The sequence below is a fragment of the Anser brachyrhynchus genome (genome assembly GCF_964034855.1).
Source record: "Anser brachyrhynchus genome assembly, chromosome: Z".
In the NCBI taxonomy this organism is placed as follows: domain Eukaryota; kingdom Metazoa; phylum Chordata; class Aves; order Anseriformes; family Anatidae; genus Anser; species Anser brachyrhynchus.
Window position 1 is genome coordinate 19,757,560 of NC_137697.1, and position 23,669 is coordinate 19,781,228.

Here is a 23,669-nt window from a genome sequence, read left to right on the forward strand (position 1 = left end):
GTGTGACGGGGGGCTCGCAGTAGAGAATGAGTGTCAGGGGTGGCGTAGGGGCAACAAAGCCATTTTGATTCAGGAAATTTGAACTAATTTAGTTATTGCCAGTTAACATGAGGACGAACAATTAAATAAACACAGAAAACACCTATTCTTTTCTGCAGACACCTCCCTAGCCCCTTCCTGATGTCCCATCCCCTTGTCACAGGTGTCACACAGCCCCTTCAGTGACAGAACAGGAGATGGGGATCTAGTGCTAGGTGGCTCCATTTCTTCTATTGCTGTTTGTTCCTTATGCTACTGCACTGGGAATTTAGCCCAGTATGAGATAGAGGGAGGTTTTTTTTTGTTGTATACACACTGGAAGGGCAGTCAGGTAGGACATCAGCTAATGTTGTAGAAGTTCATACCTTTTTTTTTCACTGGCCTCATAGTTTTTAGAGTAGTTAAGAAAACAGAATACGAGGCTTGAGAAGATGTAGATACTTCAGCAGTGAGAATAACTTGGGAGTTGTGTTCGTTCAACTGTTAGGACACAGGTTTTTCTCCCTAGTCTAACCAAGGACAGATCACATACCAACAAATGGATTTGTGTATCAGTGACAGAAAAAACAAAACAAAAACAACAGATGTGATGCTACCTCCTTAAGTGGTGTTTATCATCCTTCTTTAGTCCTCACATTGCCAGTTAAGTCCAAGAGGACTTACCACTTACTTCTTTTAAGTCTGTTTGACTATTGTTGCAGTGTAAGCAAATTAACAGCAGCATATTGGCTATAATGTTTCTGCCATGCCTGAGCAAACATTTCTAATAGTCGGTTTGTGTTACTATGACAGTTTGCTAGTCTGTTTTCTTATTCAGGATTTTTCTGGAAAAATGAATGACTTCTCATTGTCATTAGTGGTGAGTTCTTGTCTTAGTTCTTATTAGTGTCTTTAGTGAGTACTAAATACCTCGTGGTCATGAAAGAATGATAAGAGAAAGCTGAAAGAAAGAGAGGGAAGAGTAAGAAAGTTACAGTTTCCACATGATTATTTTTACTTATTTAAAGTTGTTTTTTATCTCTTGCAGCTCTATATTGGCAAAAGTACTTTTATGTGTTTATGTATATATACACTTGCACACTGTGTATGTCTGAGCTCTTAGCAAGGGAAAAAGGAGGCTGTTCTCCTGTTTAATACAACTAGTAGTACTTCTGCTGGGTTAATTTAAACTTCCATACTGGGTGAGCCTCATGTCCTGTGAGGATAATGGAATAACAAAAAGTCTCAGAGTAAAGACTGGTTAGCTGAAGTTGTAAATATTGTATATGTTTTACATACTAACTTATGTTTGCATCTGAATGTTTTAGCAAATCTAAAACTGAAGTAACTCTATAGTGTGTTGCCAAATGGAAGTACAAGTGATGTAATTGTACTGCAGCTTTGAAGGTCAATAGTGGCAAATTAGTGACTGATTCTATAACATTCTTTATCCTGTAGACATAAAGTAACTTACATTTGTATGAAGAAATAATCAGTATGAACGTTCGTCATCAAGTGTCACAACTTATTCTAGTTAATCTACTTTTAGGGACATTTGAAGTTCAGCATCCTTGGTGGGGGAAAAAAAACCACCTAATTACCCCAGTAATCTGGCAAAATCATGATTTATCTAACTGGTTTATGCTTTTATGCCATGGTTTTTAGCAGTGTCATCTACTAGACAGATTGTCATTCAGCAAACCTATAGCTTTAGTTAAAGCATGGAAAGAAAAGGCTATAACTAGTTTATCAGAAGCAATAATAATAATAAAGTGCAAGTAAGCTTTATTGCTGTTCCGTACCTGACTGTGTACTAGCCACACACATGTGCCTTGCAAAGTGCTGTGGTTTGTCTTTGAGAAACACAGCTGAGCAATCAGCTGGAATTTGCAGACCACTTAATGAAGCAAATTGAGGAGACTTAGCAAGGGCTATGGAAGTTTTTTGTGCTGGTAGTGCAGGAGAACAGCAACTCAGTGTTGAAAAATTGAACTTTTAATGACTCTCCTACCTGCTTTAGTTGTATAGTTTTCTCCTACCTTGTACATACTGAAATCCTAACCTGTGGTCTTTTGAATGTCTCAGTTGCTTGATATCCTGTACTGTGATAGAACTGAATAGCAGTTCTGGTCAAACATGTATTCTCTTTTTTTTTGTATTTCTAGTTAATGTGGTTAGGGCCATTATTTTCTCTTTCCAGTGTCAGTCTTCATCCAAATAATTCTGGATGGCTTCTAAGATTTTTTTTATGGTCTCAGCGTTAAAGAACTGGTTGCATTATGGTAATATGCATTACACTGCATTTGAGTATGCTTAACTGGGAGGTAAATGGAAGATACCTTCATCTAATATTGAAGGTGAGAACAAAATTTTTAATTTGAGGAAGTAATTATAGACATTCAAAGGAGCTATAAGAATTAGTTTAAAGATTATGTAAAACAAAAGGGCTATAAAAGTCACTTTTGCATAACTTTTCTGTTTGTGCAAGGGATTGGGGCCAGGAAAACAGACAGCCAACCTCAGATAGCTGGGTGGTATAGGAGAACATTAATGAAGCTGAGTGTATGAAGGACTAGCATGTGCATTGATACCCCTTGACTGTATACCTTCTTCTTTATCTCTCATTGAAACAATACTGTCTTTTGGTTTGTTCCATATTCCTTCTATAATTTCTTTGAACATGCAGTGTAGGAGAACACCACATCTTCTGGCAGATGGGCTTCAAGAAGCATTAACTTCACAGCCGAGGTATACAATTCTGCTACTGAAAGCAGCTGGCCCTGAGTGCTGTCACTGCCAAGAATTAGAAATGTTACTAAGAGTTCATATGTACTTGTTTATAATAAGGCCAGATTGAAACCCTTTGACATTGATTACCCCATGTCCTAATTTCTTCTTTTGCTTTTATTTTTGGCAGAAAAATGTATTAAGAATTTGCCTCTTACTTAAAGGGAGATGATGGCAGGGACAAAAAACATGTTTATTCACATCCTAGAAATAGGAGAAAGCAAAATAAATAAATAAAAAACCCTACAGTTATACCCAACTTCAAATTTCAGTAGTTCATATCTTTGGGAGTTGATGGAAACATTCCCTGAAGTATACAGCAATCTATTTATCAATTAAGTGGAGTTAAATTCAAAGTGACAACTATCTTAGTGATACTAAAATATTTATAGATTTCTTTGCAATACTGTCTAGAATCAAAGAACAATTTCTGGTGGAGAGGACCTTAAAGATTACCCAGTTCCAACCCCTCTGCCACGGTCAGAGACATCTCTCACTAGATCAGGTTGTGCAAAGCCCCATCCAGCCTGGCTTTGAACGCTCTCAGGGATCGGGCATCCACAGCTTCTCTGGGCAACCTGTTCCAGTGCCTCACCACGCTCTGAGTGAAGAATTTCTTCCTTATATCTAACTTAAATCTCGCCTCTTTTAGTTTAAAACCACTACCACTTTCCTATCACTACAGACCCTTGTGAAAATTCTGTCTTTCTTATAATATTCCTTTAATTATTGAGAGGCCACAATGAGGTTTGCCTGGAGCAATCACTTCTCCAGTCTGAACAATCCCAACTCCCTCAGCCTGTCCTCATAGGAGATGTGCTCCAGCCCTCTGATCATCTTTATGGCTCTCCTCTGGACCCACTCCAACAGCTCCATGTCCTTTTTGTGCTGGGGGCTCCAGAGCTGGGTGCAGGACTCCAGGTGGGGTCTCATGAGGCCAGAGCAGAGGGGCAGAATCACCTCCCTTGCCCTGCTGGCCACGCTGCTTTTGGTGCAGCCAAGGACACAGTTGGCTTTCTGGGCTGCAAGCTCACGTGGCTGGCTGATGTTGAGCTCTTCATCCATTGTCATCCCCAGGTTCCTCCCCATGTGGTTGCTTTCCATCCATTCATCCTCCAGTCTGTACTCATTTTTGGGATTGCCCTGATCCAAGCTGTGGGACTTCTTGGCTTTATTAAACTTTGAGGTTCCTATGGGCCCAGTTCTCAAGCCTGTCCAGGTTACTCTGGATGGTATCCCTTCCTTCTGTCATGTCAACTGCGTCACTCAAGCTTGGTGTTGTCTGAAAACTTGCTGAGGATGTACTCAATCCCACTGTTATATGTCGTTAGTAATGGGTTATATCAAATAGTACTGGCCACAAGATGGATCCATGAGGGACATGACTTGTCGCTGATCTCCATGTGGACATTGAGTCGTTGACCACAATTGTCTGGCTGCGGCCATCCGGACAGTTCCTCATCCACTGAATAGCGCTGCTTTCAAATCCTTCCTTCTTCAGTTTAAAGAGAAGGATGTCACAGGTGACTTTGTTATAGGCCTTGTGGAAGTCCAGGTAGATGACAGTGGTTGGTCTTCCCTTGTCAACTGATGCAGTCACTCCATCACAGAAGGCCACCAGATTGGTCAGGCACGATTTACCCTTGGTGAAGCCGTGCTGGCTGTCTTGGAACAGCTCCTTGTCCTGCATGTGTCTGAACATTGCTTCCAAGAGGCTCTGTTCCATGTTCTTTACAGGCACAGGGCAGTCATTAGTACTGCAGCTCTTCCTTCTACCTGTTTTAAAACTAGGAGTGATGTTTCCCTTTTTCTGGGCACTGGGAACTTATCTGACTGCCAAGACTTTTCAAATATGCTGGAGAGAGGCTTGGCAACTCCATCAGTCAGTTCCCTCAGGACTCTGAGATGCATGTCATCAAGCCCCATAGACTTGTGCCTGTTCAATTTCATCAGATGGTCAAGAGGTAGTCTTCCTTTTCTGGCTAATGTACCTGTAGAATCCCGTCTTATGATTCTCTGCATCCCTTGCCATGTTCAACTCCAACTCTGCCTTGGCTTACTTTATCCCATCCTTACCTTTCTGGACAGCATCCCTGTGGTATTCCCAGGCCACATATCTTGATAATGATCATGAGGAAAAGTATGTCTTACATTTGAAAGTAACTTTTTTTTTTTGCATTACAGAATATTATTTGCTAAGCAGTTAACTTCAAACAGTGTATATTACACATGTTTAGTATTGCTGTGGAAACATTGAGGTGTAAACTTTAAAGAGTGAGGCTTTCAGAACAATTATAATGTTCCTGATCCTAATTAATGTCAGTTTTAGAGCAATCACCTTGAATTAGCCATTTTAGTTTCATATTATGGCCTAAGATTGATTTGAAAAACCAGAGTATTAGAAGACTTGAGAAGATGATCACTCAAAGTTTCACACATTCTGTAATGTGCAGAGCAATGAGATGAAGTTTTACACATGTATCAATGGCAGCTTAAAGGATTAGGTGGAGGTGATGGGAGGGGAGGGAAGTGGATGGGACAGGGTTAAGCTTATGTTTAGAGATGTCTTTATCTAACTGTACAGCTAGGTGTCGATTTTCACTGTAGAAGGCTTGCATTTTGCTTGCGTATGTATGTTAATGCACTTTGTTTGCTGTTTGCAGCAACACAAAAAGAAGTTACTGGGGAAAAAAGTACCCAGCAAAGTGAAATGTGAACATCTCAGTGGGCACAACTGTTAGATAACTTATGTGCAATAACATTACTTCCCCATCAAATTCATGACTTTTACTTTCTGTCCTTCAGGGAACAACCCATCTTCAGCACCCGAGCTCATGTCTTCCAGATTGACCCAAACACTAAGAAGAACTGGGTTCCCACCAGCAAGCATGCTGTTACTGTGTCCTACTTCTATGACAGCACAAGAAATGTCTACAGGATAATCAGTTTGGATGGCTCCAAGGTAGATTTTATTTTGGAGAACTTGCGTGCTGATTGACTTTTGTAATTTTCTAGTCTGACTTCCTTCACGTATCTTCCTAGATACTTCTGTCATTAGTGATGTGCTAAAATTGTTATATTGTTTCACTAGATGTTTTCAGTGTTCATTGGAAAACAGTGTTTTACTTGTGTTTGTATTTAAGTTGATAAAGCTGTTGCTGAATTTAATGATGGCCTGCTACTTAGTTAATATTGAGCCATTTAAAAAGACATTCCCTGTGAGGTTACTAAAAAGCACAGGGTGTTACAATAAGCTCTTTCTATCTCGCTGTCAATATCATTGGCTTCAGCATTATGAAAGATATCTGTTCAGTGCTTGTAATCTCTCAGTAGATACTTCTTTGTTACCTAGTCTTCCAATTTTTAGAAGTATAGAATGTGACTCTCCATAGTAAGCTTTTATAAAAACTCATTTGGGTTGGCCTTGGGATGAGGGTTATCTTTTATTTTCCAAGTTAGGAAAGATTATGTGTTGAGCTGCTATTGTAAGAAATGTTAACGTAATAAACTAGAGGATTTGGGGAAAAAACTTGACTGTTGCATAGGTTCTGCCCCAAGTGGGTATAAAAACAGTAGCTTTACAAACAGTATGTCAGAAATTTCAGCAATAAGATCATTAAAGATATACCAAGTGTAATCAAAAGCTGTAATTCTTTCAAGGTGCATCACTTACAGCTTCTGGGGATGTGTCAATTTATGATGGCTGGAACTAAAACACTCTGTTAAAGCATAGCAGTATTCACAGAGATTTCTTGGCTATTTGTTGAAAGCTGAAAAACATTACTCTGCATTTTTAAGAATATCTAGAGTATTGCTATTTTAGTTGAGGAAAGAATTTCTATCATACAGAAGTTTGTAGGAGTTTTTTGTCAAAGATCACTTATGAATACCTCTTAGGTGACTGAGACTGCCATCAAAGTTTAGAAAAATGTCTCAGAATTTAATTCATACTTTTTCTTCCTTTCCCAGTCTTCTTTCCAATGATTATTCATTCTGTCAAATAATTAAGATACCTTTTGTGTGACCATTTAGAAAATACTTTTGGACTGGGGCTAGATGCTGTATGAAATGGAGGCTGGTAGTTGTAATCTGTAGCATCTAAACTGATCTGCACAGTTTACAAAACCCTTCTGATATCCACTGGAGTTCTTTTGCCTTTGTCTAGCTGCACTTCTTGCAACGTGACTGCTGAGTTTTTGTTTACTTGCTCTTTTGTCTACTGCAGCGTTTCCTTTGTATGTACAGTACTATTGGCAAAGTGTATTGATAATGCGGTCTGTCACTTATTTACTCTCTGATTGCTGCAACGTTAATAATGTTTTCATCCCAAGTGTTATGTATCTGACTAAAATCTAGGATCACAATCATGATTCAAATCCATTGTTTTAGCTATCACAACACTGCTCTGAAACACACACAGGTGAATAGCGGGGGGACCTGTGGAAGAACTTTTTGGAGGTTTGCAGCATAATTCCCAGTGAATTTTTTTATTTCTAATTATGGTCTTATCTTTTTAATATATCTGTGCATATAAAATGTATGTATGAACAGCTAAATATAAATATAAAGCACCCATTTATTTGGAGCACATGCAGGCAATCTCTCTGCTATATAGCATACATGTAGTTGTATGGCAGTTGTATGTCAGTAACACTACTGGTTTCTGAGCTTATAATGCCTTATATTGTCTGTTGGTCACACAAAAGTGTTAAATTGGTGAAGGATTAAAAAAATGCAAATTAATTCTCCATCTTTGAGTTTTGAATTGAAATTGTATAAAGATTTTTTTTCTTAATTTGCATTGAAAATGTCTCAAACTTACATGTTGTCAGCTGCCAAAAACACTTGTCAAACTATGTTGGTTTTGCAGCGCTCATCCCTCAAGGGGATTAAATAGATCATCCAACATTTTCTTGAAAGACATAGTACTGGTGAGGTTTATAGCACCTTATGGGTTTGTATGTTGGAGAGAATGAAGTGCATGTGGCTGCTCAGCTACAGTGGCTTAGGTGTTGAGCAGTTATTCAGTAAGTGATAGCAAGTGATAGCGTATGTCCATCTAGACTGTAGAAAGGAAAGTTTGCAAGAGAAAGATACTTGATTTGAGTGATAATCCTACTTCTGTCATCCCTGCCCCTTTCTGCTCTTTAGGTCCTTTCTCTTCCCTTAAGGTAACTGAAAGAGCATTAGCAAAACTTTACCCTCCGCAAAACCCTCTGCGGCTCTTAAGGAGAATAAGCATCTTTAAGAATATCTAGAATTATATCTCAGACTGCTTATCCTGCCAGAAACTGAAAGTTTCAAATCAGAGTGCAGAGATACCTTTTCTGAGAGCTATTTTCCATACCTGTTTTTAATCAAATTTGTTTTTCTGAATTAGTAACTGGAACGCTTCTTTGTTTGTATTCTCAGAGTACCTTGAAACCAGGGAGTTCTGGTGCTGCTTTGAAGAGAAAAAATACACGAGCCACATTATTTATTTTTACTCAAGTTTCAGTAGGTTTCCTGAATAAAATTTAACTTCTATACTGACTGACAGAACATGATTAAATATTTCTGCTTGACAACAGTATGTTTGTAAGACATGATCTTTACTCACCTCTGAGAAATCCTACCATACATTTCAGATATCCACTTGAATTTGCTTGTGGAGATCCTTGGTGTGTTTTGTGAGAGGATTTTTTTCCTTGTTCCATATCAATTAGTATGTGAGCCAGATTCAACTGAGATAGGTCCTATAGAAACAAGTTCTATTTATTCTTTTCACAGAAGCAGTAAATAAATGTATCATATAAACTGGAAGAAGCAGCAGCCAAGCATAACTCATCCAAACAGCTTTATTCCTTCTCAAAATTGTGTGAAATCCATCATTTTTACTTCGTAGATTAATGCTTATGTAAAACAAAGTATAGCTGGACAAATAATTGGGTTAATGTTTCCTGTGGATGCTAGTACTTAGGTAGGCTTAACTGTCCCTTTATGAGTCCTTTGAGTAATTCCACAGGATGTATTATTATTCAGTCCACATACATTATGCACCTTTAAAGCCTGTTCACTGATGTCCTGCCTTTGTGTAACCTTGTTTTCTGAAGCTACTGTCTTCTCTTAAAATACCTCATACAAGAAATGATGCATCTCCCTCTGACTTGCCTCTGGTAAGCACTCTAGTACCATAAAGTGTTCAGTGAACAGGCCATATTTTATAGTCACATACAGTATCTGGATCTCTGACACTGGTGTCAGGGATATCCTGATGCAAGTAATCTGATAGAACTCAAGGCTGATTTGTGTGACCTCGAGTAAATGTCTTTTATGCAACCTTTTCCTCATACAATCGAAGAATCAAGAGGAAGCCTGAAAAATGAAATCTCTGATGCAACACAACATGACAATGTCGAGAAGCTGTTGCTAAGGCTTTCAGATCTCATTAATTATATAGTCACTTCATATCTTCTTGTGTCTTAGTGTTTTGTTTTGATTTTCTCCTAGGTTGTAGAAGGATGGCTCCATTATTTCTCCAGTAACACTGCAGACAGACACTAAGATTATTCCCATAACCCCTCTGTCTTTTCCAATCAGTCTCTTGCAGTCACTAAGAAAGGAAAATAAGTAAAGTGGTTCCTGCAGTACTAGTTAACACTGTGATACTGTTTTCACAGTTGCAAGATTGGAAAAAATACAGTAATTTGTGCTCATCTAAAACACAAGATGACTCTGGAAAATAGTAGTCTGTAGATTCCATAAGCTACACACGTAATATTTCTGAGTCAAGTCGGCCTTCAGCGTTATTGCAATAAGTGATCTTTACATTTTAATGACTTTAAAATAAACTAGAGTCAGATTAAATTGATAATCTCTTTAATGATAAATTCAGGTTTAAAGTAAGACCTGTAAGCCTAGGTCTTCAGTGATGGTTTTGAAGAAGTTCAAAGGTGCTTTATGTCTTAACTATTATTGGCATCATCTTTAGCACAAGATAAAATCATACTTGACTGCCGTAACTGCTGGTGTTTTTCTTGCAGGTGTTGGGTTTGCTGTCAGTAAAATGAACAGCTTAGTTAGACACATGCCCTATTTTCTCATAGCTAAACTCATTTGAAAGGAAAACATGAAAGCTATTTTGTTATTCCAACCAAATCTAAAGATAACAAAATCAGTTTTCTTCAAAAGCTAAATGTCTGCCTGTCAGATTGACTCTGTTCTGTTTTAAGATATTCTTGCACATTTAGACTAACAACATTCTTAAAAGATTGATGAAATATTTGACATTTGTTATATTGGTGACTGTACAGTGAAATCTCATGGCATACAGGAGAGCAGTTAAAAACAGTACCTAGAGCAGTTAAAAACAGTACCTATCTGAGTAGACAAGACAGGTTTGATTATAAATGATAATTTAAAAATTCTGAGTTTTTTTAAGCTGAAGGTTTGAGAGAGTAATATCTAGTATTTCCAGAAGTGGCTAACAGCAGCTGTATCTGTAGAATGCTCTAGGATGCACACTTAAACCATAATTCATTTTGCATGAGAGATTGAGCGCACTAATGCTTTTAATTCAGAAAGAATTGAAAGCCTTGGTTTTCTTTTAAATTCGGTGTTTCTAATGAAAGGATTTGTCTTTGTATCAGTGGGATCTGAGTGTAATCTTCCCAGCGATAAACTTGCTACCTGCAGACTAATGCTGTCTGCTGGAGTGGAGCATCCTTATTGTTCTCTGTTGGAAAAACAGAGGGCAGAATAACAGCAACTCCTTCTCAGTGCAATTATTTTTCCTAAAAATTTTTCTTCCTACCAAAAGGAAGGAGGCAAGTTAGGTAACCCAACCTAGATGCAGACTGCTGTCAGAATTGATATCACATCCTGGTCTATGCAGCCTGTTCCTGGATTTTCTCTTATGTTGCCAGCCCTGTGGTCAGCTGAAGCAGTGAGCAGCATCAGCTGAAAACTGGTTGGTTCTTGGTTCTTCCAAGGTTTTCCACTGGGTTAGTTTGCAGTCACTGCATCAGATTCCAGTCCTCAGGCTTTCAACCTGCCTGTTGCTTGCAGGTTCTTCTCAGTTTACTTGCAATGCTCTTCTCCCCCACTTCATCTGATAATCAGCATATACACTTGGAAGCTCTTTGTAGGCTTTGCTGGCACTTCAGCTGATATTTTTTCAGGCTTGCCCTGTAGAAATAAGAGCAAATTTGATGTGGATGGTAGCTGTTCATGCGGGCCCACGTTTCAAGCTTGTCCCGGTCCCTTTGGATTTTATCCCTTCCTTTTGTTGTATCGACTGCAACACTCAGCTTGGTGTCATCTGAAAACTTGTTGGGAATGCACTTGATGCCACTGTCTGTGTCATTGGCGAAGATAGTAAACAGCACTTGTACCAAGACGGATCCCTGAGGATCATGACTTGTCACTGATCTCCATGTGGACATTGAGTCGTTGACCACAATTGTCTGGCTGTGGCCATCCAGGCAGTTCCTTATCCACCGAATAGTGCTGCCTTCAAATCCTTCTTTCTTCAGTTTAAAGAGAAGGATGTCACAGGTGACTTTGTTAAAGGCCTTGTGGAAGTCCAGGTAGATGACAGTGGTTGGTCTTCCCTTGTCAACTGATGCAGTCACTCCATCACAGAAGGCCACCAGATTGGTCAGGCACAATTTACCCTTGGTGAAGCCGTGCTGGCTGTCTTGGAACAGCTCCTTGTCCTGCATGTGTCTGAACATTGCTTCCAAGAGGCTCTGTTCCATGTTCTTTACAGGCACAGAGGTGAGGCAGACTAGTCATTAGCACTGCAGCTCTTCCTTCTAACTGTTTTAAAAACGGGAGTGATGTTTCCCTTTTTCCAGTTACTGGGACTTACCTGATCACCAGGACTTTTCAAATATGCTGGAGAGAGGCTTGGCAACTCCATCAGTCAGTTCCCTCAGGACCCTGCGATACATGTCGTCAAGCCCCATAGACTTGTACCTGGTCTGTTTCATCAGGTGGTCTTGAACCTGCTCTTTGCTGACATAAAGAAAGGTTCTTTCTATATTGCTTTCTGCTCACAGTATGTATAATTTTCTGTGAAGTTTTAAGGATGTTCTTTATAAAAAGTTTCTCTCATGTGGTTATTAAAAAGCACATACTAACCTATGCTTTTATGAAAAGGGCTGTTAGTTGTTTAACAAATATGGTTGAAACTCTTGATAGTGCCAGATGCATAGAAAGCATATGTGCGTTTCGCTTTAATATGCATGTCTTTGGCTTTATGACTAGTCTTTCTTACTTACATTGTCTGGTTATAAACTGTGCTAACTGCCAGTATTTTAGTTAAATTGAACCCATTGGTGTCCTTGTAAGGCTATCCAGGCATACTTTCAACTCAACTGTTCAAATGGTTCCACATCACAGATTTCAAATGTTAGACAAACTTTATTGTGATGGAAATCCTGTTGAAATCTATGGTTAAACTTCAGTTGGCTTTAGTGGAACCAGCATATCATCTAAAAGTTGTATTTTGCTATACATGAGAATAAATTTTATGCTGGAACATGTGTGTCTTCCGCCCTGTACGTAACAAGAATGAGAGGAGAAAAATACAGAGTAGCTCTTCTTCTGTAGTTGTATGACCCTGTCACTGTTAGCCATGTTTGTGTGTATGGAGAGGAGAAACAATTTCTTGCAATACAGAAACTTAAAAATAAATTGTGCTTCTTGATTAACTGCATGTTTTCTGGTGACAGTTGCATTTGCAACAGGGGGGATTACAACAGTGGAACTTGAGGGGCATTACCTTAAGGGACAAGGGAACACACTTGTGAGACACAAAAAAAAAAAACCCCAACCAAAAAACAACCAAACCAAAAAAAAAAACTTTGCTTGTTCTTTTCTTCAGATCTCATTAGCCTATGTGGATGCTTTAATGGGCTCCTTTTAGACTTACTATTAAATCATTGCTTGTAATTGCAAACAGGTACTCCCCAAGCTTTTGCTCTTTTTTTTTCAGAAGGTATGCCAATATATGTTTTCATAGTTTTAGCTGTGATTGAATTAGAAGACAGTTCCCTAGTTGCTAGTTTGTGTTTCATTCAATGTACACAGATAATTGACTATAGTGTTGGTAGTTTCAATTATAAGTAGTCTTCAAAAAAACCTGAAGCAAACAAAAGAAAAACACTCTTTAACAACTATTACTTTTTTTTCAGGCAATAATAAATAGCACTATCACCCCCAACATGACATTTACTAAAACATCCCAGAAGTTTGGCCAATGGGCAGACAGCAGAGCGAATACAGTCTATGGCTTGGGATTTTCATCTGAACATCATCTGTCAAAAGTAAGTATGAGGAATGGTAACTATTTGGCCAATCAAACAGCTTAAGAATAATTGATTCCTTCTGGTTGTATCTTGACTCACTGTTGTTATTTACAAATAATTTACAAAATCTGTATCTGTCCTTATAATGTAAAACATAAGACAGGTCATGATGGCAATATGCTGTTAACACTTTGATACTTGTGAATTTTCTAACTGATTGAGAAAAGGAAGGAGATTAAAGCTATCACACTGTATGCTCTCTATGATTTCTAATTATTAGTTAGGTTTCTCAATTTTAAAGTTTTTCTTCTGTTACAGTTTTTCATGACAGAGTTTAAAAGAGTAGACAATTTAGTGTTTCTTCTATATTGAGATAGTCCAGAAAAAAAAGTTGTTGATAATCTTCAGATGCATTTTTGTCTTTTAAGCCACATTCATCTTTTCTTTTCTGCTATGTAGCGCATCTTGTTGCCAATATTTCAACATCTGTAGGCTTAAGGTAAAGGTAGTGGGAAAATTATTCCATGTAAAATAAAAGTACAGTTTCTTGTTGGAATACAAACTTCTTGTTGAAATATTTAATAAAGAAGCTGTGCCCTATATGGCTTTTCTTTTTCTGGTCTAGTTGTGTAGGACGGTAGTCAGCCTTAATCCAAGGAAAGCAGTAACCCCCTTTGAGTTTTTCTCAAAGTAGTGATATAGTTCCTGTGAGCGCTAATTCTACAATACTTCTTGCTATTGATACCTACTTTGGTAGGTAAGTCCATGAACACGTACAACATTACCTTTCTCCAGATAAGGACTTTCTGTTTAAGAATGTACCTCTACACTAAGAACAAAATTTTACCAAAATATACCAAAGATCTGGAAACCCAAATGCAATGAAAAGGAGTGGTAGTACATGTTCAAGTAGGGAATAATGGTTGGCTTGTTTCAAAAACAACAACAAAAAAACAACCACAAAAAAAACCAGACCTGCCCACTTCAGAAAATAATTGTCACTATCCAAGGGGTAAGCATGGGCCTGCTAAAAATTCATTAAAATGAGAACCAGTACATCTGCTTTGTTTGGACAATCTGATATGCTTATAGGGTTTCTTCATTTCATAATCAGAGAGCTTTCATTACTATGAAGCACCACAAATCCACAAAATTGAGTGATATTAATGTATTAATGCTGTATATATGCATGTACATTTATGTATATAATTACCTCAGTGAACTTAGAAACTTTCTCATTTATTTAAATTGGTGTGTATGTCCTAGAAGCACATGCTCACCAATATGGTTATAACTTTTGCTAATATTTCAAAGAATCTAGCCTAATAATTTGAAAAGCTACAGTAGATATTTTGTCAAATGACATGTTTGATTAGCAGTTACTCGGATTGCTATGATTCATGAAGAATACACAAATCTGTTGAGAAAAATAACAAGTCACAGACCTATTCGGAAGATGAATCCTCAGGACGTTTTCAGGAAATTGTTCCTGTAGTATACTATATCTGAATTATCAAACTATGATTTTGATTGTAGTAAAAGTTGCTGATCATTGCTACTTAATTTCAGAGGTGAAAATTTTCATGTTAATGTTGTAAAATTAACAAAGATGTATTTGACGAAGAAAAACAAACCTATTTAGATCATAATCTGTTTAATCACAGAAGCTGGTAGCTGTACTGGTCCTAGAATCTTAAAAGTTGAATTAGAAACCCTGAATCTGCTATGTAGTTTTAGAGAAATCACATCTATCTTTCCTTTCTTGTCTTGTGTGTCTGGTCAAGTTACCAACTCTCATTTCTATGCGCTGGCGTTGTAGTCATGTTCACCAGAGCACTCTTTGATACGCCTACTACTGTAGGACATGAAATCTAATTAAGGGCTGGAGGTACTACTGAATGGTAGTAACGGTGCTAGCAAATAAACTGTATCAAAGGTTTTATTCAGAAACAGGTTGCTTCAAGAAGTTGACTTAAAATTGATTCTGGAACGTTTTTCCGTATTTGATGTATCGAAGTCCCAAAGTGAACAGCCCTGTTATATGTAATTCGTTTTACAGTAGTGTCTCTGGGCCCAAGAGAAATATTAGAAATTCCAGGGAGCCAACAACCACAAAACAGTCTAGTCTGTGAGTGATTTCAGAAGACTAATGAAACATGTAATTAGGACTTCTAATAAAATATTTATTATCATATATCAATATTATCAATATATCATTGTCTGCGTAGCTGTGTCTCTCTAAACAAGCAGATGATTTCCAAAGCTCATACTAAGTATCTGACTTTTGGACTATTTGGTTCATGTGCCATTGTCCTCATAATCTGATTACCAGAGTAGAGTGCAACAATGGTAAGCTCTTTCTGTATGATAATTGTGACAGAATATTTGATGGAAAAGTAAGGCACAGTTACCAATTCCTTACATGCAAACAGAATAAAAGAAAATTAATTAAACATTTGTTTACCTTCACTAGACCTTTTCTCAATATGTCAGACCACAGGTTCACTTCAAGATTGTCCTGTCAGGAGTCAGGCAGTAGTCAATGGCACTTAAAAGATGATTTCTATCTTGAAGAGTATTCTCTTCAGAGTAGTACAGTAGTACTGTACTTAGTACAGTCTCTCTTGCTGGTGTAGTAGGAGCAGAATGTCTCATGACATTCAGCGAAAACTGAGGCTCATTTCTCAACCAAAATATAAGTAATATAAAATACATATATATATATATAATAAAAAACAAAATCTTATATACTTAAATTGTATATAGTGAATGATTAATTTAATATTTACTAAAATTAAATAACTTTATATAATTGAAATGTTTATATAAAATATAGGTCATATAAAATAAAATAGTCATATGAAGTCATATAAAATAAAATACCAAAATATTTTGATAGCATTCTTCTGTATGGGAAGAAATGCTCCTCAGATTTGCTGTCTCTTATCCCTTTGAACTAGTTAGCCTCGTTTATTCTGAGTAATTTAAGAGTATGCTATATGGCAAAAGTGTCATAATGGATATTCTCCTCCCACAACTTTTCATCTTTTCCTTAGATTATTAATCCTCCAGAGTACCCTTGTTTTCATACCGTAAGATCTCATCTTTGTTAATTAGGGATTGTTTCAAGAGATTTCATGTGACGGATGATAGCATGTATCAAGGAATTCCAGTAAATTTATGAAATTTTCCTCTACATTAGCCTTGTTGCTCTTTCTCAGAATATTTAATGCCTATCTGTCTATTCACTATAGTTTTTTTTATAGTTTCTACCTTGTTCTGTGATACAGAAGATCACACTTACTGCCTAGTGTTTCTTCAGCCATGTATTCTAAACCTCGGTGTCACGTTTTCCACTTACCAGTCCTCTGGTCCTCAAACTTATTTAAATAATAGGTTACCCATGAGATTTTGAGGTCTATCTATGAGTCCTAAATGAGTATCATATAGGTCTGGGGATCTGTTGCCAGTTCTATCATCTATTCTAAGACCTTTTCTGATGCTGTATTAGTGTTTCAGCATGGCATTTGTCTCCTCCTGTATTCAGGAAATGTATGCTTTTAAATAACCTGCCAACTGAAATATAGGATTCAGGAGGAGAAAAATGATACTTCCTCAAGTACTAATAGCACACTAGGAGAACTTTAAAGACAATAAGATTTTTTGTATCTTGGATAACAAGTGAAATTCTGATTGAAAATAGTTGAGGAGATTGTGTCACACAAAAATAGCCTTCGTCTTTCTAAATACATGCAGTGCAAAACAACTTCTTTGTATGCTGTTGCTGGAGAAGTTTAGAAGCTATTGATGAAGGTCTCCAGTGTTTCTGCAAAGTTATTTCAGTCTTTAGTTGGTTGTAGTTAAGATCATATTCTGTATAAACGCAGTAGCAAGTGAAAACGAGTGCTTGACTGCTATAGCAATTGGTGTAATGTAAAGCTAAGACCAATGGAGCCAATTTTTTCTCTGGCCAGAGAATCTAGGCTAAAAGTGATTTAACTCTCAAATTTAAGTCTGCACGGATTTCTAAACTGTTGCTTTACGCGTACATGTAGCAGAGAAATCAAGCTTCACATGACAGTTACTACAAGAAATGAACCTGACTAAGTATTCCCACTGCTGATTTCTTAGTTAGCTATTGGAATTTTGAATGTTAAAATTTGGGGAAAAATTAGTATTTTTTCAGTTAGGAAAGAATGGAGCTTTTTGAAGTGAGTAGTGACCACAATAGGCTTCAGAACCCGATCATTCATTGTAAGGAAGAGAGTAAAATCTGAATCTGAAAGCCGATGTTTAAGTCAGTTTACCGCTATTACTAGCCATACCTGAGGGTCTTTTTTTTAATACTATCAACAACAGATGAAACTTTGTTGAATCTCAATTTTCCTGCCATATAAACAGAATACATTATGTCTGAAAGGTACTGGAAGGTATGTCACTGTGTGACTTGCTCAGATAAGTATCTAATAAGGAGAAAAATTAACAAGTTCCACTGACAGAATTTTATGTTGTAAAATATTAAGTACAGCGTTCTGTTCTGCATGTAAAATAACTACTTCACGCCTACAATCTCTCTCTCTCTTTTTTGAACTTATGTACCTTCAGTTTGCGGAAAAATTTCAGGAATTCAAAGAAGCTGCACGGCTGGCAAAAGAAAAATCCCAGGAAAAGATGGAGCTAACAAGTACACCTTCTCAAGTGAGTCTTACTGCTTGATTCAAGCCTAGTACTTTAAAGTCTATGCTACTTAACTGTTTTAAGAATTTGTATTGTATCTTACACATACATATTGTACTAAATAATGAACAAGGTACTGCCCAGTTACCCTGAGTCCTCTCAACTGCTCCCCACAAAGTCCAGCAGGCTGGGTGTGGGCAAGAGGTGGGGAGGGGACACAGCCAGGATAACTGACTTAAAATTAACAAAGGGATGTCCCATACTATGTTAAGGGTGGATTATTTATTTGCTTATTTAGGGAGAAAAATAGGCCTCATGTTTTTTCCTATTCCTTTCTTTGAGGTTTCCCCAGAAAAGAATAAAGATAGTGAGCAGTTATGTAAGTAAATCCATAGTGAAGACCTTTTGTGTCTTTTCTTATCGTATCTGTGAAACTTAAGTTGATACATTGTAAAGAACTTTATATAAGAATCATAAAAACAAAAATCAAAGCCAAACTAGCAAACTATTTTTGCTTATTTCCTGCTGTGTGGTATCCATTTGTGAAATGTGTTAGAGAGATGACAGTTACATGCGACTTTTATTACATTTAGCCATGTTGTAAAACAAGAGTTCAAAAAAGACATCTCAAAACATACAAACTGATCTAACATAGGCCCGACAGGAAGATAACTTAATATAATATAGTCGTATTGACATTAGTCATGCCTAAAATTAATTACTTGAATATGTGTGCTTTACTTGAAAATGGATGCTTTGAAAAAAAGTAATTGCATGAGGAATTTATGGCTCTGTTTTCTAGTGTTTCTGGCTCTGTGTGTGTAGCTATGTGTTTTATTTTAAGCGATAGTGAAGACAAAGGTAATTCCTGCTTTTGGAGGATGAAGCAGCTTTAAAACTTCAGCAGGGATTCCTGAGTAGGATTAATGTAGCTGAGTCTTTTTTTTTTTGTGGGGAGTGCATCTTTGTTTGTTGAATCAATGCATCTCTTGGGTGCTTTGCGCTACATTATGCTCCTGATCTTTGATGGAAAAAGGATGGCAGGCAGTTTACAAGATGCTGTAGAAATAGGCTTATTGCCACCAGAAAGCTACATCTGGTGTTCTTCCAAGACAAGTCAGTGGAACAACCACAAGCATATACACAATGAACCAACTTCATGTTGTTTTCCCTGGTAGGCATTTTGCCCAGGTGCTCAGTTGGCTATCAGTATTAAAGCGAAGCCGATCACTATACTGTAACAGGAGAAAAAAAAAGCAGTCTTTTTTTTAATTCAGCCTTTTTTTAGTCAAGTTTTCTTGACTGTCCCTAAATTTATGGTAAATTCCATAAATAAGCACATACACAATGGATACAGATATTTTTGATGCTATAACCTAGTATACACTTGGTTTTATAGCCAGTAGAGTACTTCAGCCAGGCCTCTAGTTACTCAATGTTATAGGTGAAGCAATTACTGTGCTTCTATTTTGACATGTTGATTAATAGTCTGGACTCCAAAGTTAAATCTGACATTGTCAAATGGAGTGACTTACTTGGCGTGGACATAATTTTGAATTACTCAGACAGGATGCTTTCATCTAGCTGTTGCCTAGGGTTAAAGCTTTCTCTTATTCTGTATGAGCTATTAATATTGTTCATTTTCCTGTACAGATTTCCCTGTATACGTGGAGCCCAACATTTTATACTGTAGGCAGCTATAGAAGTGTTACCTTGAGCAATTCGATAATGCACGTTGAGAGCTGCAATTTAATTACTGCACACTTAAGAATAATTTCATATTCAGGCCTTACTTTTCATTTCTTGGCTTTTAGCTGTGTTGATAAGCTAGTGTATTATTTCAAAAGATACAGTTAGTGCAAGTGCTGACACATCAGCATAATAGCCGTCACATACTTAATGATTCTCATTAGTTCCCCAGAGAGAAGGGAGCTGAATCAGGAACTTTTGGAGTTTGGAACAGATGAGAAGTGATGGCTTCACAGCATACTGTAACATTTCCATAGTGCTGGGGCTTCTTCAAAGATGTTAGTAACTTGGGGGTGAAGATGGGTGGTTGGTAGTGGTGAAGGGAGCTGGGACCCTGGAGGCACTTGATGGAGTACTTTCTGTCATTTTGATTGTCTACCAAAAAATGATTTCAAAATATGTAATTCCAGTGTTGCATTTCTCAGTCATTTTACAGCTCTCTTTCTCCTTGCTCTCTGGGGACAGCGACAGGACCCGAGGGAACAACATGGAGCTGGGACGGGGAGGGTCAGGCTGTGGGTTAGGGAGAGGTTCTGCACCCAGAGGGTGGTGAGGCACTGGGGCAGGCTCCCCAGGGCCATTATCCCACTGCTCAACTTAAATTCTGCATTCCTGTTGTTTCTTTAATACTGCTTGTTCTCCTCCTGTTGACCTGCAGCTTTTGCTTTAATTTCCCAGAATATCAGGTAATATATAAACTTACGATTGAACTTGACTCTAAAAAGAACTTAGCTTGTCCAGAGAAGGACAGTGGTCTCAACCAACAAATTACAAAAGAGATGCTGCTTTGTTATGTGTAAGTCCCACTGAGTGCACTGCTTTCTTCAAATAAAGAGAAAAGCATTATTGCTTTGTTAAAGAACTTGCACTTTCTACCCAGCTCTATTAAGATATATATAATAATACAGACGGGCTGTCTGGAGGCTTCAGTCTGAGGTGTACTTGAAAGGAGTTGTCTATTTTGGTACTTCTAAGACCACCTGTGCACAGAGGTACCCCATCTGTTGTCCCTTTATCTCAGGCTTATATAATAGGGTTTTGCAAGGGTCTTACCTTGTTTATATAAAACTAAAATACTGGCTCTCCCTGCTCTGACACTTCTTCATTTCCAGACTCATCTTTCAATGGGAGAATTATTTTGTTCATGACATAAAACCCATGACAAGCCACCTATGGCCTATTTTCAGTTGCAGCTTTTCCTGTACACTGAAAGAACAACACTTTGTTCCGCAGTTCACCAAGCTGCATGAAACAGTAGCCTGAAAACTCTTTTATTTCTGTTTTTTTGTTGTTTGTTTTTGAAACTAAACTTAATTAGGTTCAAGTACAGAACCAAATGGTGCAGGTTGGGGTGCCTTACCCCAATAGTCTTAAAACCAACTGGAGTCTGAACCTCGGTTTTCTTCTTCTTTAAGCCACAATCTGTCCTCAGATATTTATTGGGACCATGGTCATTTTAATAATATATCTGAAATTGTGTGGTGAGTAACTTAGTCAAAACAGTTCAACTCTTCCTTAAGTAATTCTGAGCCCCTCCTATGCACGCTATTAGGAATGGTGAACATCTGTTAAGTTTTAGTATTAGATTTTTTTATAGTGCAAGGAATTGGATGATTTGGGCAAAATGGTTGCAGTTCTCTCACTTGTTAGCTTCTTCTTTGTGCAAGCCTGCAAAGCTTTTGTTTGCTTATAAAACTTGTGAAAAAATGACTGTGGGATGTTTGAATTTCTATACTAGAACAATTTTAGCGTCATATTATAGCGTCTGAATTGGTAGCTGACAGCTGTGTGCTATTGCCAGTCAGTACTGAACAGAGAAGCTCTTTGAAGAATGGCAACTCCAGGGTAGTGTATGGAATGCTTAATAACAACAAAAAAAAGTGAATAATAATAATAAAAAAAGCATTGATTTAGCTTGTTCTTAATTTTAGAACAACCTCCTCCTTTTCTACTGTTCTGTATTTTGTCACCATTGAAAGTTGGCCTGATTGGTGCTGTGAAGTCTGCTTGTTTTATTTTAGAGACTGTTCTTAGGCTGCATGTATTTTTTTTTACAGGATTCTGAAATTTTAGACATCTTTTGATGCATTGCCCTATGTTATGCATAGTTGGAATACCACAGGCACTGTCGCTTATATATTTCTTGGCATCACCAGCATCCTGTCTACTCATTAGTAGGGCCAGGGCTCCTTTATACTGTGCAGATCTATGACAAACTCTAGAATAGCAAAATACTCCTGAGTGTAATTCTCACTAACTCATGTGTAAATCCAGAACTGGTGAGTGACTGGTGTGAGTTCAATATCCCCCCAAAACCTATATATGATGTGATAATGGCCTTACACACAGGAGAGCTGGTAATCCTTTCTTCTCAAACGTATGAAATGTCTATTTGTAGCTCTCATGAGAGGAAAATAGCAGACCTTAAAGTATATAATTTTTTCCAGAAATATATGCCATTTTCAATTTAAGCAGTTTTTTCCATATAGGATCTATACAGTGAATGTTACAACTAAGTTATCCTGCTCTTTCAACAGGAATAGAGAGGTGAAAATCTTTTTAAGCTAACCATAATTTCTTCCCCAGCTCTGCAAAAATCTGATTTGGATGTGTGAAATTATAATGATGCAGAATAAAAACTTTGTTACTTAATCTCACAAAAATGTTTCTAGAATTCTTTTGTTCTCTCTAAATAATATAAAATGCAAATAAGTTATTTGTAAGCTTTTTTTTCAGTGTAAGTAATGCTTTTTCTGTTGCATTTGGTGCTTTATTCATAGACAGCTTTATTACATTTGGCTGCAAATAAATGTGGCAGGGATAGTTGTGACTGTATGAGAGCACTGACTGACCTACATTAGTGGAAGACATATGTACTAGGTTCTGATGCTTCTCTTCTACATACATATCAGCCCCTCATGAATTTGCAGGCAGTGAAACTTTAGGTATAACATAGACTGTGATGTTTCTCTGTGTGAGTTTTTATCACTTGAATTTCATTTAAATTAGAAGTCTGTGAAAGTGCTTTACTGAAGAATAGGCCTGGTAGAACCTGCACATTTTTCTTCTACTGAAATAGTTTTCATGCTTTCATAAATAAAACATGTTAATAAATCATCTTTGGCTTTATTTGCGTAATAATAACGTTGTAGGAATTTCAGCTTAAAGATAAAAGCAAACCAGTCTTTATGTGATATAGTACGTATTTTTCAGAACATGTAGTGCAGCTGGAGAAGAGGAGGTAGTAACAGAGATTTTGGGGCCCATAATGCCTTTCATTTAATGTTAGTGGAAACTGTTTACCACATCAGAGGATAATAATAGACAAAAATGCCTAATTTGTATAACACAATGTATGTGCCTGAATATCTTGCCAACTATGCTTTCTTTTCACACTTAATTTCAATTCAGTTTCAGTTCATTAAAAGCATTCTGTAAAAATCAAGATTTATTTTTTTACTTTTATATTATTATGACAAAAGTAAAAATAAAAACCAGAATTTCTCTGAAAGTAGGAAACAATTTGCATTCATATAATAAACAATTTGCATTTATCGTGTAAATTTGTGTAACAAATTAGGATTACTATTTTCTGTTTTATAACCCATAGGAATTTAATAAAAGGTGCAGAATGGAGACAGTTGTGCACATACGTACTGCTGCTTGATAAACACTAAATACAATAGAACTTCAAGTTAGTATTAAAATGTTATAGTACGACTCTGTATCACCCACAAGTTCGTGTTGTAGAGTAAGATACTTGTCAGAATGTGAGATGTATGTCTCATTATGTGACAAGTCAGAATAAAAGCACAATTTTGATAATTGTTGTGCTGCAACTGCTTAATGTAATTCAAAGTACAATGAAAACTTTGATCTACTGTATTGTTGGTTAAGTAACACCAGTGCTCTGTGGAAGGTGATGTTGAAAGCCAGAACTTAAATTCATCAAAAGATCTGCGTTTTTCCATCTGGTTAAGTCTCCAACTCCTGGGCCACCTTTCCTATAGATGGAGGATCAGATTCAGTACTGGCTTTCAAAAAGCCTTATCTGTGTAAAGTAGTTGAAGGCTGCAAGTGGAGGCTCAAAATTAGAGCTCGATCTTTTAAGACAGTGAGCATCTCTAGGTGCTTTGCAGTTCCTTC

At 37.2% G+C, this 23,669-nt stretch overlaps 1 protein-coding gene across 4 annotated transcripts in view; it reads left to right on the forward strand.

Annotated features, from left to right (window-relative positions):
* Positions 1-23,669, forward strand: part of HOMER1 (homer scaffold protein 1) — an 87,964-nt gene that overhangs the window by 17,051 nt on the left and 47,244 nt on the right. For all 4 annotated transcript variants that reach the window (XM_080573134.1, XM_080573132.1, XM_080573133.1 and 1 more), the window contains exons 2-4: positions 5,611-5,767; positions 12,984-13,115; positions 17,703-17,795. In XM_080573134.1, the coding sequence (XP_080429260.1) occupies positions 13,014-13,115; positions 17,703-17,795 (195 nt within the window). In that variant the 5' untranslated portion in view covers positions 5,611-5,767; positions 12,984-13,013. The remainder of the gene's footprint in view (positions 1-5,610; positions 5,768-12,983; positions 13,116-17,702; positions 17,796-23,669) is intronic.